This window comes from Pagrus major, chromosome 20 (genome assembly GCF_040436345.1).
Source record: "Pagrus major chromosome 20, Pma_NU_1.0".
NCBI classification, from domain to species: domain Eukaryota; kingdom Metazoa; phylum Chordata; class Actinopteri; order Spariformes; family Sparidae; genus Pagrus; species Pagrus major.
The window spans coordinates 21539904-21556144 of NC_133234.1; the positions used below are offsets into that span (position 1 = coordinate 21539904).

Below are 16241 nucleotides of genomic sequence, written 5' to 3' on the forward strand. Positions count from 1 at the left end.
AATTTCTGGGCCTTGCAATAAATCACGGACAATCAAAGATTAAATAAAATCAAAACAGACTACATTATATCACTTCCACAGACAGACCAGCAGATCAACGGTCAACAACTTGTACGTGTGAAGACTTAAACAAGGAAACGCTGCTATTCTCTATATGCTGCTTTCAAATGCTGTCGTGTTTCCCGTGCTCACGAGAGCAGTCCATAGCGCTCTACGCGCGTTCAGACTGTTCTTCTCTGGTATTTGAAGTGTCAGAGATGTAGACTTTAGCACCACCTACTGGCCCGGCATGCCTGTTTCAGCATTTGTAATTGTTTCTGCAGTCTCGTGTTTACGTTTTGTATCTTGTAAAACGAAAGTGGTGTGGACAGGAATGTTTTTTAAAAAACAGAGGAGGACAAATATCCGTATTAGTGTGGACACGGGACATCTTTGAATGCAGCATCAGAAACACCTTAAGTCAAGTATGATGAGTTAATCCTATCAAATGTCGCCCACAATGAGACAGCAAATAAATTCAAGTTCCTCTTTTTCAGAGAGAAATGGACCAACACAAGAAAAATCACCCACTTCTAACAGTAACGATCAGAAAACACAAAAACAAAGAAGACGGTTTGTGGTATTCTCCGTTCTTCTTATTGTCAATAAATCATGAAAAAGACCAAAACCCAACAAGGATCGATCCTTATGACAAGTATTGTTAATTCCCAACAAATGCTCCACTTCCTCCCGTTCAGGTAACGTTTGATAAAAACTACAATAATCTGCCTTTTTAAGGAAATTATTGGGCCTTTTTTGAAACATGTGGACAGTCGGACTGGAGCCACATGTCCAACTTCATCTTCCAGTGACTGTACTGATCAGGTGCTTTGCAATCAATTAATAATTTTGTATATGTGGCCCCAAGATTTTCGTATTTTTACCATTGGGCTTGGGGTTGAGAAGGAGAGACAAGCAGAGAAATCAGAAAATATTGCGAGATGGACTCGTTGTTCATTGTTGGTTTTGGTCTTTTCATTGAATTTGTTGACGACAATAAAAACACAGAATTAAACCAACGTTATTCTTGAGACAAACTGCAGATCTGTGCAGTCCTTCCTGGTTGTTTCAATCACAAACTTATTTCCACGAGCGTGACAATGGTAAATATTTTCTGCCGGATGCAACACATCAAAGACTCCTGCACACTCTTTTCACTTCAAGGTAACACATGTTGAAATAATTCCTTCACCAGAGTGCTTCTTCTTCTTTACAATGACAGATGAATGTAGCGTGCATGTTTTTTTTTCCTGCCTTGCACCAAGTCTCGACCTTAAATACTCAGGAGTGCTGAAACTGTAAATACACTTCCGTGAAGTGGGAAAAGCCCTTATTATCCGTAGACAACACGAGCTGAAGGTGGCTGAAGAGGATAAGTGCTCCTTATTAAAGTCCAGGTCGGACAAAGTCTTTCTTTCTGTCCCCAAACAAAGAGTCCCAGCTCAGCTGGTCCTGCTGAGTGCAACCTCCAGACTTCAGGTCACAGGAGAACCCTGCAGGACAGCAGTGCTTCGAGTCGGAGCAGCAGACGGCCTGTCAGAAGGAAACACAGCAGTTAGACGGAGATGCTCGGAAATGCTTCTAAATGCGTTTGTGATCAGGATGTGACCAGATATTGATTGTGCTTAATAGTTAATTAAAATAGTATCCTAGTTTCCCTGCAGGCGCGTGAAGAACACAAGACGTGTGAAAGAATGACAGAACAGAATAAAACGGTGACTGTGACCTCGGTGTCACACAGCGTGTTCATCGAGGCAGAAAACAGAGAAGCTTTGGATCATGTGACACCGTGTTCACTGGTCACATTATCCACATTCCTGAGGAGGAACCATTTCGAATTACATCACCGAATCAATCATTTGTACGAGAAACTGATCAAACATGAAGTGCTCATGTGAGAGAGCGTGGACGTACCCGGGGTGAGGGGCAGCAGGCCCACTCTGTGGCTGAGATCTTACAGCACGTGTCTCGCTCCGGGCAGTGAAACGCCCCCGTGCTGTCACATGGTATGTCTATGTCATCTTCGGTGTCCCTGGGCTCGGACTGCACCACTTTAATCTGAGGGAGGGTGTGGATCAGAACATCGTGGTCCTTCTTCTCGCAGGTTCCCGTCTGCATGTTGCATGTGTAGCCCTGAGGACAGCAGTGCTCGTGATCTGCACAGCAAACGGCCTGAAGAGGAGACGGAAGGAGAATCTTTAATCCGATCTGTTCATACTGTCGCTACGCTCATTTTACATCGTCAGCTCGTTCACAGCTGAAGCATTTCAACAGTTAACAGAGTCTGAAGTCAGTCTGCCCTCTGCGCAGTTTCTAAAAATGGACCAAACACCAATGTTGAGATTTAGAGACAAAAAGCAAATGAGGTGAATTTTTTGTTTTACATCAACGACTGCTGAAGTCAAACTTATAATAATTTATATTAACATCAGACATAAATGTGAGATGTGTAACAGACGTGGTGGATAAATCTCCTCCACAGACAGTTTGTGCTAAAAGTCATTTAATAAAAAACTATGCTGAGCGTCTTCGTCATGTTTGGGTCTCGTTTATCGCTGTAGATTTATCTCTGCTTCTCTCCTCTGCCGTCCGTCTGTGCTGGAGTTTGATACACTCAGAGGGACTTCATGGTGCATTCAGGTGCAGGTCTTTAACTCTGAAATCTACATCGCTCCATACAGCAAAGGATAAGTTGGCTAACAAAAGCATATCCATCAGTACTTTTATCAAAAATTGGAGGACAGGACTTTCTAAAATGTCTTTTTTCATAAATTTTTAAATCCACCTGAGCTTTTCTCACAGTTACTGAAACCTATAAGATCGTACATGAAATAAAGTGAAGTCAGTGATGTACAGACCTTGACCAGCGGGCAGCAGCCCCACTCTCCTGTCTGCAGTTTGCAGCAGGTCGTTCCTGAAGCGCAGCTGCTCTTGTCGTCACATTTAACGTCGTTGACGGTGTCCGGCTCGGTCATGGCGCTCAGTTTGGTGAACCAGGGAATAACATGAGGGCCCCTTGAGCAGGAGGAGCGGTGAGGCTCACAGGTGTGACCGCTGGGGCAGCAGTGGTTTCCATCTTTACAGCACACCGCCTGAAGAACAGGAGAGGAAACTCAAAAACACTCACACTTTCTTTGTCAGCGTGTGTCTGTTTTAACAATCACTTACCTTCGGCAGAGGGCAGCAGCCCCATTTCTTTGTCCTGTCCATGAAGCAGCAGGTTGTGTCCTTGGGGCAGCTGGTCTGGGCGTCACACATGTTCTTGGCCGGCCGACTTGGACCGGAAACAGGCTGACTAATCTCCTTCTGCAGGGCTGGGATCTTCTGCAGCCAGGGCAGGCTGAGACCACCGGGCTGCTCGCAGGTCTGTTCAGCCACGTTACACTTGTAGCCTTTAGGACAGCAGTGCTCGTGATCGTTACAGCACACAGCCTGGAAACAACAAGATCCAAACGCTCTTTAATGTCGCCTGAAATCCCTGTAAATGTCAGATTTTCAGTTCAACAGGTGTCAGAGATTTAATGCAACATGACCTCAAAAAGATGAAGGATAAGAATGTACTGCTGACATTTTCTTGCACCTCTTTTGTCCAAAAACATCTGTTCGATCCTTCAGTCATTCAGTGATCATGCAGTCAAGTTTCTGATCTCTTTATCATGTCATTGAAACACAAACAGCGATGAAAGTGGGAAGAACAGCCGTTTGTTTCACACTTTGGAGACTTATTTCAAAGCCGTCTTTTAAAAATGTCCGGTGTGTTCTTCCTGAACACAGACACACGAGTCTCCTGTGTGATTTCATGATACTGTAGGTTTATGATAAGTCCTTCAGTTTACAGTAGTTTTCAGAGAAATCATTTTGTTTCACAGTTCGCTATAAATAAGAATGACGACCACGAGTTTCAGTCACACTCATTTTTGGAAAATAAGCCCGTCAGAGTAGTGAATGCAGCATGATTCACACCTCTGACGACAGCAGAATCAGTACGACGAGGAAAAAAAGTTTCCCAACCTGAAATCGTTCACACATTATTCCGAAGTTAAACACACAGTATGTGATATCTGCTGCTGGAGGTGCCTAAATCAAAACAACCACCATCGCTGATAAAAATCTATGGAAGTAATGTTTGCTGATTTCGTTCCTCACTGACTCTCTCCAGGAACTTATGGCGACAAGCGACCATTTCTCTGCCCTTACAGTGTGATGGAGATACTGACCTGAGGTAGAGGGCAGCAAGCCCACAGTCCAGAGTCCTTCTTACAGCAGGTGGTTCCTCCTGGACACATCGTCTGCTTGTCACATTTCTCATCCTTTATCTCCGAGGTCAGAGCAGACTCCTTCGCCACCCAGCGGACGGACGGCAGGAAACCGAACGGGTCGTCACAGGTTTCAGCCTCCAGGTTACAGACTGTATCGTGAGGGCAGCAGTGGACGTGGTCGTCACAGCACACAGCCTGAAAGACACCCAGAATAAAGACTGTTAACTGTAAAGTATTTAAGATGTGCAAAAACATTAATGTGCAGCTGTTCAGTTGTTTTCCTTTTAATGCAATAGTTTGAGTTTCACTTTCATCAACTTGTTCTTATGATTCCAAATATGAGTTGCAGTTCAAAAACTACTTCTAAATCTGATTAAGACCGGCTGCAATGTTTGCACATTTCTCCCTTTAGAGCCTGATATGATGTGACTGGATACACATCGACCTCAGTCCTCACAAAAGACATCACTGTCTCAGAACCAGCAGTAAATTACTAGAATTACAGGAACAGAAACTGTGCTGTTTTTACTTATTGATTCATTTAATTTTCTCTGCCCACTGTAGCACCACAGGCCCAAAATGAAACCTGAAATCTCAAAGTGAAACAGTGAGTTTCCATTTTGTTCCACTTCATTTAACTCACTGAACAGCTCAACAAGCCACGGGTCTGAGTGGTGATTCAGAGGTCTGAGACCAGGCGAGATCTGATTACTGGCCACAGATATAGATAATAACTTCCCAACATATAGTATATACAGCAGGAGATGTATGCGAGTTGAATGAAAGATTACACATGAGAGAAAAAACTAGACAGGGAGCCTTAAAGAAAAAGTGGGGCAGTCATGTCATGCTAGGAAATGGACTTTAAAAACCAGCCCAGAATCTCCTCATAACACGCTGCCAGTCTCATCGCTCCAGTTTACCTGTGGCAGAGGACAGCAGGCCCAGTCTCCACTCTCCGTCTTGCAGCAGGTGGATTTTCCAGGACACGACGTAGATTTATCGCACTTGCTGTTATCGGTCAGTAAAGGGAAGGCGGGCACTTTACTGAGCCAGGGAATCAAAGCTCTGCCTGAGGGATCATCACACGTGGAGGCTTCCAGGTTACAGACGGTGTCGTGGGGACAGCAGTGAAGGTGGTCCTCACAACACACGGCCTTACAGGGAGGAGGAAAAGTCAAGATGTAGTTATGATACACAATCCTGCACAATTTTGCAACTAACAATGTAAATATAACGTCTGTCTGTGCAGGAAACCCTCCACCTCCTCCTCCATACCGACCTCCACTAATGGACAATGAAACTTGAAAACGTGCCCAGACTGAACAGACTTGGCTTTAATCATATTGACTCATTTCTACACACGACTGTTGCAACAAAACCAAACCAAGATTAGACAAGTCTGTCAGAGGAGGAGCTGTTTGTTGAACTCTGCAGACCGGAGATGAATCATGATCCGAGAAAGTGTGAAATAATTCTGTGCAGCTGGACGGACAGTTGAACATAGTCTGCATGTGTGAGTCAGTAGTTTCAGTATGTCGGTACCTTTGGCAGCGGACAACAGGCCCATTCTCCCCCTGGCGTTTTACAACAGGTGCTTCCGTCGGCGCAGGCCACAGAGCCGTTACAGGGAACAGCACGGACTGAAAGACAAACAGGAACTTTTTAATCGGTGTACATGTGAGCAAACTTTATCTAAAAGAGTATTTGACAGATTTAACTCTGGACTCCTGCAACATTGTTCGACTCATGACAGAAAGCCTCGAACTGGCTGTGAGAGATCGCTGTTAGCACGATCCTGTTTAATTATATCTAAAATAAAAACGAGGGTATTCATTCTTTTTGCAGCACGAAGCTAAATGTTCTGTCTTTCTTGTCATCATGTTGTAGGCTTGTGAGGACTTCATCATGTTACGCTACTTGGGGTGGAAAATGTGGCAACAAAGTGCGACGGCGCAGTGAAGTGATGCCAGGAATAGGGACGCACATCAATTTTTAATGACACAGTTTAAATATTTTTTATTAGTCATTATGGTTTATTGGTTTTTACAGCCTTGCAGCAAAATTGCACAGATTTCAGGGATAGGAAACACAGATAAATGCAGATGAAAGTGAAACCATCGGATGAAACTATCAAACACATTTCCACTCAGCGAAACATAACCATTTAGCTAAGGTTGTACAGATTATAGATACTCCAATAAATGACATCACAATAAGTCATGTGCTAATAAAATACCAATGTAGGACCTAAAACTAAACATATCTCTAAGCAAATCTACATATTATTAAAGAGTATAATATAATATAAGAGTAGACCCGCTTCAATTGGAAAGTGTCATGAGATAATTTTTGTTCTGATTTGGTGCTATACAAATAACTGATATCAAATAACTTATCAAGTGTTCAAAAATATCTCAGTCATGTTTCTACACTCAGAAATGTTTTGGATCGGTCATCACTCTTTGAGTTTGATCAGGAATGTCTGTGACGGTCTGACCTTTGCTCTTTGCTGTCAACAGCTTTGTCGCAGCAGCAGGGATCTTAACAGCCAGACTGGCCTCTGTCTGGTCCGACGCACAGGTGCTGTGGACGAGGTCGCACTGGGTGCCTGAGGGGCAGCAGTGGATGTGATCTGAACAACAGACAGCCTGGAAGAGAAGAATATACAGAAAGGATGAATTTATGCTTCTCAGCTCCAATTTGATTCCAGTACAGAGCCAAAGATTTATTTTTTTAGGTCTCGCTCAGCTCTGACCGGGTTTGGTTTGTTCAGTAACATCTATTCTCTAGGTTAGTTCAGGTTACTCACATCAGGCATCGGACAGCAGCCGTATGATCCGTTGGTCATCTGGCAGCACGTTGTCTGATCAGGACACGCCGACTTCTTATCTGGACACTCAACTGAAATCAGAACAGACACATGATCAACGCTTGTTTCTGACTTTTATCTGTGCGAACACTTCATATCAGTTTACTGTTTACCGTCATTGGGTACAGCAGCGATCTTCTTCAGCAGAGGCAGTTGTGTCTCACCAGACTTACAGACTCCATGTTCCAGGTCACATATTGTGTTGGAGGGACAACAGTGGATATGATCGCTGCAGCACATGGCCTGCAAAGGATTAAATATCATACTTCAAAGAAAAGTAATGTGTACAGTGAAAAAAGTCTTTCCAGGCACATTCAGTACATAAAACACAGCAGCAGCTAATCCTCACATTTGAGTGGCTGAACCAGGGAATATTTGGCATGACTGAAAAAGCTGATTATCTAAAATGATGGTGATTAATACATTTGCAGCAGAGTCGTATGTACCTCAGGATAAGGGCAGCAGCCGTAGTCTCCACCAGTTAGCTCACAACATGTAAAACCATCTGGGCAGCTGCTTTTTCCACCAGGACAAGTCACTGAACCGACTGTAGACACTACAGAAGGATAAAGAAATAAAAACGGTCATGCACTGTTATAACAGTATCATCAGCATAGAGATGTAGACAGATTTCAGGGACTTTTCAATTAGACCTTTGGCCTGACATGAGTACATGCCCATTAAACCGGACGGTGTTTATTTACATGAGAAAGCCCCCACCTGGAAAACTCTCCCTCCGTCTGGCCGGCAGTTTCTGCAGCATGGGGAAGAACTGAAGTGAGGCTGACACACATCTTGAGTGAGCAATATCACACTTTGTTCCCTCGGGGCAACAATGGAGCTTATCCTCACAACAAACCGCCTGCAGAGAGAAGAAAATCATTCAGACAGTCAGGAACACTCTTCAGTCAAGGACGGTTTCCTGAGGATAATGGAAAAGTACAGATGACTGAGTTGAACGCTGTCAGTGGAGGAGGATTACAAATGACAAACAGGGTTACCCGATATATGACTTCTGCAAAAACATTGGGTTTTTTTTCCTGATAGATAGTTGTCGAACATGTTTTACTATCAAGATAAATGTCTCTCTTCACCATGACCATTTATTCTCTATGACCAACCCAGATATGGAACAGATTGAGCTGAAGCCAGTTGGTAGATTTGAATTCAAGCTTAAAGTCGGAAGAAAACAAAATGATCAGCTGGTATTTCAAGTAGAGGTCTTCACAAGGTCATAAGGCGCTACCAAATGACATGCTAGTGCGGGTCAGAGAGCAGAGTTCAGACTGGTCCCGGAGAGCAGAGATGAAAGCAAATTAGCAATGTTAACCATCTGTGAAACTGATTCAAAACGAGCTGCATTCGTCACATGTCACCATGACAGCAAGTGGACTTTACAATGTGATTTAAAAAGGATGGCTAATCCACTCGTTACTTCAGCTATAAAGACAGGAATAAAACAGAAAACATGGATGTTTTTTACCAACATTCTTGGCAAGAGGGATGGACTGTATGTGTGAAGTGCTTCGGGTTTTTGCAGTTTCAGTGTTGTCAAATGTGAGCTGATGTATATCACCTTAACTAACGGACAGCAGCCCCAGGAGCCGTCGAGAAGCTGGCAGCAGGTGGTGTCATCCGGACACTCAGACTCCTGATCCGGACAAATGACTGCCTTCACTCTCTGCTCGAGCTGGAGCCATCACACATCACAGCCCACGCATATCAATGACAGGAAAACAAAAAAGCGGCACGTCAATGGCAGGATTGAGTCGTATTCAGTTGTAGAAACAGTTCTCAGAAGTTTGGAGCTTTCCTTCCCACAAATAAAATGTATTACAAAACTACATTCACACATAAAAAAACTGTTTAAAATGAAGTCTTTTAGCCCTTAATATGCTGTCAGAGCTACAATCTTCTGAGGAACAGCCCAAACGTCTAATGATCTCAGAAGAGACAGTTAAAAAAAAGAATAAAACAACAACACATCCTCTACTTGATATATCACCTGAGGGATGAGTGAGACTGGTTTGGTAGGAAGTCGTCTCATCCAGGGCAGAGAGACGGTCTTATTAACACATTTGGAGTGGACGAGATCACAGATCGTCCCCTCATAGCAGCAGTGGAGGTGGTCTGAACAACACTCAGCCTGCAGATGAGATGACAAAGGTTTACTGAACCACACTACAAACACAGAGAAGCAGTAAAGATGTGTAGAATGAACTTCAGCTTCTAAGACATCATGAAATTCTGATGCTGAAAGTTTGATAAAAAGAAAAAAGGAGGAAAGAAACTGCTGTGATCTGATGTCAACTTTCACCCTGTCAGAACTGAACTGAACCGAACTGGACTGCTCAGTGGAAATGAGGCTTTATTTGACAGCTTTAGTTGAGTTTGTCCCTTAAGGGCACTTGGCTTTGCAGCAGAGTACAAGATAAAAAGAAACGACAAACATGAAAGAACATATCCTGCAATCCCTCTAAATAAAGGTATGACCAGCATAACACTCCTAATTTAAAATGCTTCAGCATAATCAGCAAAATCTCCAGCAACAGCAGCATACTCAGACGATTTTGCCGTTCGTGGCGATGTATTTGTATTAGTGTTTGTGGAGGCAGATAACTTAACGGTGACTTACATGTGGCAGTGGACAGCATCCGTATCCTCCCACATTGTTCTTACAGCAGGTGTTTTTGTCCTCACACATGCCTCCATCAGGACACACGAGCGCTGTGCTGAGGCCCAACAGAGACAGACACAAGATCCACATCTGCAGAGTCTGAAGACAGAGAGAGAGGAGAGGAGAGAGGAAAAAGGAGGAGAGTCAGCAGTGAAGGTATGATTCAGTCTGATAAAACACAAAAGATCCTGAACTTTTGCCAACCAATTCTAATCTTCTTGGTTTCTGTATTTCTTTCGGGTTGTGAGAAAATCCCCGTGGAGAAGAAAAAACGAAGATAACAAAAAAAAGGTTCAGCTGCTCAGAAAACATTTCAACTGATAACAGGATTTCAACACTAAACCATCCAGATCTTTGTTGTAAAGTTCACGTCCCTTTCATACAAGTGTAGCACTCGTATCTGAGGAATTTAATGCCGGAAACAACAGGAACAGAACGTGAAAAATCATCAGATTTAATGAATGTACTGTTGGAGCTGTGGTTTCTCCAGCAACTTTTGGGAAGTTGGAACCAATTTTTTTGCATTTTTGCTTGATAAACAAATGAAACAAGTAATTTCTTTATCTAAAAATAGCTGCCTGTTAATTTTTTGTTTGCTGACCAACTGTTAGAGCTCTAGTAGAGTTGTTGAGTCAGTACACGGTGTTTAATAAGTACTGATTAATCATGTGGAACAAACAGAAATTCAAGAAAACTAAAAAGTTATCTGGCAATAAAGGAAGATACATGTGACTTTTTAACTCATTTCTTCATCTTGTATGAGCAAAAACTGCACATATGCTGAGTTATCAGCCAACTTCAACACACACATAAGGCTGCAAAAATGTGGTGACTGATAAAGTTTATCTACACAGCTGCATGTGTGACAAATAAAAGCGAAAAATAGCACACACATAAAAAAATGTCCATCACAGTGTCCCACAGACCATGATGATGTCTTCAAAGTGTCTTGTTTTGTCTCATCAACAGTCCAAAACCCAAATATATTCTATTCACTAGGGCTGCAACTACATATGATTTTCATTGTCAATTAATCTGTTGATTACTTTCTGTATTAATCGATTAGCTGTTTGGTCTATAAAATGTCTGAAAATTTGTTATGTGTAATCAGTGTTACCTCAAATGTCTTAATTTGTCATAGAGGAGGAAAGAAAGCAGAAAATATTCATATTTAAGAAGCTGGAATCAGAATTTTGACTTTTTTGTTCTTAAAAAAAAAACAAAAAAAAAACGAACTTGAACCGCTTCATTGGTTATTGAAATAGTTGGCCATAATTTAATAGTTGACAATTTATCCATTTACCAATCAATAAATGCAGCTCTACAGTTTACTGTGATATTAAACAGATAAAAGCAGCCAATCCACAAACAGGATAAGCTGGAAGGAGCAAATATTAGATATTTTTCATAATAGTCGTACATTAAGACTGGTCAAAAGTTCATATTATGATTATTTTTGACAGCACTACAGTAAAATGCTGTTTGTCACACATTTTAATTTTAGCCAAAAAACTGCAGCTTCTGCGATTTGGATATTGCACTTGGACATATTGCTATTTTGTAAGCTTTCCATTAACTACGCAGCCCTACTTCAGATCTGTCAGTTGTCTAATTGATTATTTGCCAAATCGTTTCAGCTCTGTGAACCAGCATCACAGCACTTAATATAAAGAAAGACAGAAATAACCTCACACAGACACACACTGGCCTAATCGGATTAGTATCTGGATGGAAATGTGTGTTAATTTACCCTTTATGTATGTCAGAGTGTTACAGGAATGCTGTAAATAATCACACCAGCAGCGAGCTTTAGAGTTTGTTTTTTGTGTTAACCTGAATTCCTACAATCATTTACAGAGTTACGAAGCTACAGCAGAGTTTTTACAGACTCAGCAGGGTCAGGATACACTCAAGCTGCAACTAATGATTATTTTCATCAATTAGACTGCAGATTATTTTAACTAGAGCCCGGTCGGCTGCTTTATCAGCTGATATTGGCCATCGTCCATATCCGCAGTAAATGCACCGTTACGAAAACAGTTTTTTGGAGATTCAAATGCAGAAAAGGAGGCTTGTGGTCAATTATAATTCTTAATTTCCCAGTAAAGTTTGCTGTTCCACAGGACTGATGTCATTTTAGATTGTAACATCTATTGTTAAACTTTACGATATCCTGCCACCGTTACATATTTTTTTTCCTTCAGCCTCAAAAATCAAGTATCGATCAAAAAATGCCAAATATTCACAGGTTCAGCATCTCAGACGTGGGAATTCACTGCTTTATGCTGCATTTCTCTGTTTAGATTAATAAATAGTGAAAAAAGCTCATCACAATTTCCCAGAGCCTAAAGTGATCTTTTGTCAAACCAACCATCCAAAAACACAAACACTCTTCATCCACTGTCATAAATGACAAAAAAAAGCACAAATTCTCACATTTAAGAAGCTAGACGAGACAATGTTTGACATTTTTGCATGAAATATTACTAAAAAGATTAACAGTCATTAGGGGTGTAATGATATGATCGATCCGGATCGATATATCGATTCAATAGCATCGATGCAAAGTGAAAACATCGATTCATATCACCGCCATTGTTAAGATACGCCTTTATTTTGAAATTCTCATGGCACTTCTGTGTCACCGTTTTTCGTCCACGCTCAACTCCTTTATAAACATTACTGTTTTTCTATTAAAAGAAACAGATTTTGTTAAATGGACATATGACATCGTCTCATATCGATCGCAGGCCTCTGTATCGAATCGATATCGTATCGGGGCAGACTTTGTGATATCGGCAAATATCGTATCGTTGTCCAAGGAATCGATATTATACTGTATCGTGATGAAACTTGCGATTTACACCCCTAGCAGTCATCATAACTTTTCTTTCAATCAACTAATATATAAATGGACTGTTCATTGCAGCTCTAGAGCTTAAAAAGTCCATTATTTGACAAAATATTAGCTAAAATCAGCTGTAAAATGTCCTGCAGTCATACATTTCTCCCAGCTTAAGGGGTGTTGTTTTTTTGCTTACCAATTCAACCCTTACATGTTAAAAAATGAACAGAAATATGAGGATATTTGTTGGATATATTTACCATTATCAGCAGGTGACTTGAAGGCAGACAGACTGAGTTCAGTTAACAAAAGGCACAGAGCTGCATGCTCCTCTTACAACCTGAAAAACAACAGAAATAACATTAGCCACCGCGTAAAAACACTGAGAAATAACGAGAAGAAATATAATACTTGACGTGTACAAACATGAGAAAGGTTGACACGAGATTAAACCAACTTTTTCCGCCGACGACAAGTGAAATTAACGAGCCAGCTAACGTCAGGACGAGATGAGCTCATCCACAGAAAAACAAGTCATGTTAGCTTTAGCATGCTAGGTGGCTAACGCTAGAAGCTAGCCGGTGTTGAATGACTCAAAGCGGAAGCGTTTCTTCTTCGTGGGGGAAAAACAGACGCGCTCGTCTCACCTGGCGGGTTCTGGTGCAAGTTCGGTCCAGCTCGTCGCATGAATTGTGGTTGTTTTTCCGCCGCTTCGCAAACATTCAGAGCACAAAGCGGCACTGTGAGGCTGTGTTTCACTCAACTGTCCCACAATCACATGACACAGCTCACATGTGACCCTGCAGCCTGAAATTAAAGGGACATTACACTCAAAGCGAGCTGACAAGCAGCCACACAGCACATCAACATGAACACACAAGTGAACGTGTACATTTACAGCTGACAGAGTGCATGTGTTTATTTCTGTACAACATTAAATATCCATGAAATAAAATGCTGTTTTTAATGTAAATACTGTTTTTAATGTAAATTCTGCACTCCTTACAACGGCACTATTTTTTTCCCTGCACATATTAGTCTTAATTTTTCAATTTCTTATTTTCTTTTTAGATTTAATGTTTAAAAGCTGTCCCCTGTACACTGAGCATTCATTGTCTGTGCACACGTACTTGGCCAATAAAGCTGATTCTGATTCTGATGACCTGTCCTCAAGTGAAAGCTCATCTGTCCTCAAATTTGGTGGTTTTGAATCTTGAATCTTTGATTATTTTTCAAATAAACTGAGGGAGGAAATGTTCCTTTTAGTGTTGAGAAAATGATCCTACTTCTTTCATAGAAAACCTTCTCGGATTTGCTGGAAAATGCAATAGAGAGCCGAAGTCACGACACTTCAGGCTTCCCTCATGGGACCTTATTTCTGAAAAACTTTGAGTGGTAGTGAATGAAGAGACACAAATAATCTTTTGAATTTAAAACTCTGATTGTTACATAATCTACACGTGAAAATTCTCGCTATTTACTGCTTAAAAATGTGTATATCGAATATGAATAAGCTGCAGTATAATGTGTTTTACATACTTTCAAATTTTATAATTTTATTATAGTATATAAAGTTTATTTTTTGTTTTTTGTTTGCCTGATGAGCTTGATGCTTTTTAAAATGCTACCAAAGAATTTAAAGGACTCTCCACGTGTTGGGAGTGGATTTCAAAAATCGATTTGATGCCACAAACTGATACCTGTTGGTTGAGAAAGAGTGAAAAATGAGAACCTGGCAACCTCATATTGATTATATGAAAGACAAACCTCTGAACTAGATTGACTTTTCCTTTGTTTCCATCTAATGTTCTGATGTAATCATTCTCTATTATGGTGCAAAGTCTTCTGTTCAATACTGTCATTTATCTTGTTGATATAAAACGTGCCTGAAAATATAAATAGTTAAATTCCCTATAAATGCTCAGCTGTTGATTGTTTATGTAAATGTTTGTTATGTCTTTACTTCGTCCTTCAGCTGTTCTGTACCTCAAAATAAAATCACAGACGCCGACTGACCGTGGGAACAAATTTATTTCTAGTTTGTCTCATGTACAGAAAGAATCAATTTACAGTTTACAAACAACTGACCAGGTTTTATGAAGCAAATGATTTACTGCACAGGATGAAGGCCTACAGTTCAATCCTCCCTCGCCCTCACACGTATTTGTAACCATCAAAAACCCAACAGAGCGATTCACGTGTCCACTCGGGGATTCAGTTCCCGTGCAAATACTCTCCGTCCAAACACAAGTTCACAAAATCTACCGAGAAAAACAGATTTTCTGAAACAAAAACAAGCAAGGAAAGCCACGATTGCACAACTCAATTAATTCCATATCTGGTCCAAAATAACGTACATTTACAGCAGAGGACGCGACAGTTCAGCAGGAATCGTTTCATTTCTTTCAGTAACATCACATTTTCAGTAAGAGCTGTAGGCGACCGACACAGGCTTATGAACAGCAAGCAAAATGGTGAAAAGGACCAACAAGTCAGCGTGATTTTTGTACAGCCTTCAAGATTTTCACTTCATAATCAACTCTGCGAAAAAAATACAGAAAACATTAAAACCTCTTCAGGTTTTTTCCTAAACGTTCACGAATCTGCGAGATGACATAATTGAGTTCACAGTTGTGGATGCGTCAGAGGCAGTGGTGATGCTAGTATCAGCGTGAGCGTGTTGGTCAGTATGTTATCGTTGTAAACATTTACGACCGGAAGTGAATGTTGTTAGAACTGGATTAAGGGAAAGAAAAAGTCAGTGTATCTTCATAATAACCAAGTTCATTTGGCAACACAACTCAATGCGTCAGCGCATCACATTTTGTGCCAAACATCCTGGAATCGTTTTCAAAAAAGGTTTCCGTTTAAAAACACCCTATTCTACATGTTACATGCACATCGTATACACATAAAATCTCATATAGTTCATCATACCATTTACAAGTTTGGTGAAAAAGAGGATAGATACAAGAAATCAAGATATTCAAGGACGTCACAGCCGCAAGAAAAAAGTTGTCAGGTTTTGGCAGGCATGCTCCCCAGAGTGACGCGTGTCGCTGTTACCACGATGCAGTGTGCTTATCAGTGCCCGCCGACGTCGACAGCTCGGTTTAGGTGGCGATTAACTGCATGTTAAAAAGGGACCTGCATGCCTATCACTCGATCCTACGTGAAAGAAGGCACTTACAGGAGAAGAAGTGGTACAGGCCCTGTCTACAAACAACCCTCACTAGATCTCAATGTTAAACAGGAAGTCTTCAAGTAAAGTGATGATCTGTTTAGACTTTTTCTTGGCGATTGGCTGGGTTGTCTACGCAGGAGCCCGAAGAACTGTGGGGGGGGCGTTTTGGTGCCTTCGGTTTTATTTCATACATTCATGTTGTATGCATGCAACCTATCTTTACCAAATGGTCTTTCGAACGTCTGGGAATCTATTTACACAACTTTGTCGGCCGACGACAGGAGAAAAAGGCAGAAATGCGAAAAATTTTGGCAGAAGTGTAGATCACTGATGACAGAAAGGATGACAGAAAGACTTAAAGGAAC

General features: G+C 41.3%; 1 protein-coding gene across 1 annotated transcript; it reads right to left on the reverse strand.

Annotated features, from left to right (window-relative positions):
- Positions 1-903: 903 nt before the first annotated feature.
- Positions 904-13459, reverse strand: grnb (granulin b). Its single transcript, XM_073489536.1, has 17 exons — positions 13340-13459; positions 12953-13032; positions 9806-9946; positions 9176-9316; positions 8747-8860; positions 7891-8032; positions 7617-7726; positions 7284-7413; positions 7111-7202; positions 6799-6949; positions 5844-5941; positions 5222-5455; positions 4257-4493; positions 3208-3471; positions 2898-3131; positions 1954-2211; positions 904-1572 (listed from the first exon to the last, which is right to left on the reverse strand). The coding sequence occupies exons 2-17, from the start codon at positions 12953-12955 to the stop codon at positions 1426-1428; spliced, it is 2496 nt and encodes an 831-aa protein (XP_073345637.1). The 5' UTR covers positions 12956-13032; positions 13340-13459; the 3' UTR covers positions 904-1425.
- Positions 13460-16241: the final 2782 nt, after the last annotated feature.

Bases quoted from the DNA above. Each gene is read 5' to 3' on its own strand.
- grnb (XM_073489536.1), bottom strand. The intron at 8,033-8,746 runs GTGATATACATC...TTCTCTCTGCAG, and splicing joins GCTGCTGTCCGTTAGTTAAG to GCGGTTTGTTGTGAGGATAA. The intron at 2,212-2,897 runs GTCTGTACATCA...TCTCCTCTTCAG, and splicing joins GCTGCTGCCCGCTGGTCAAG to GCCGTTTGCTGTGCAGATCA.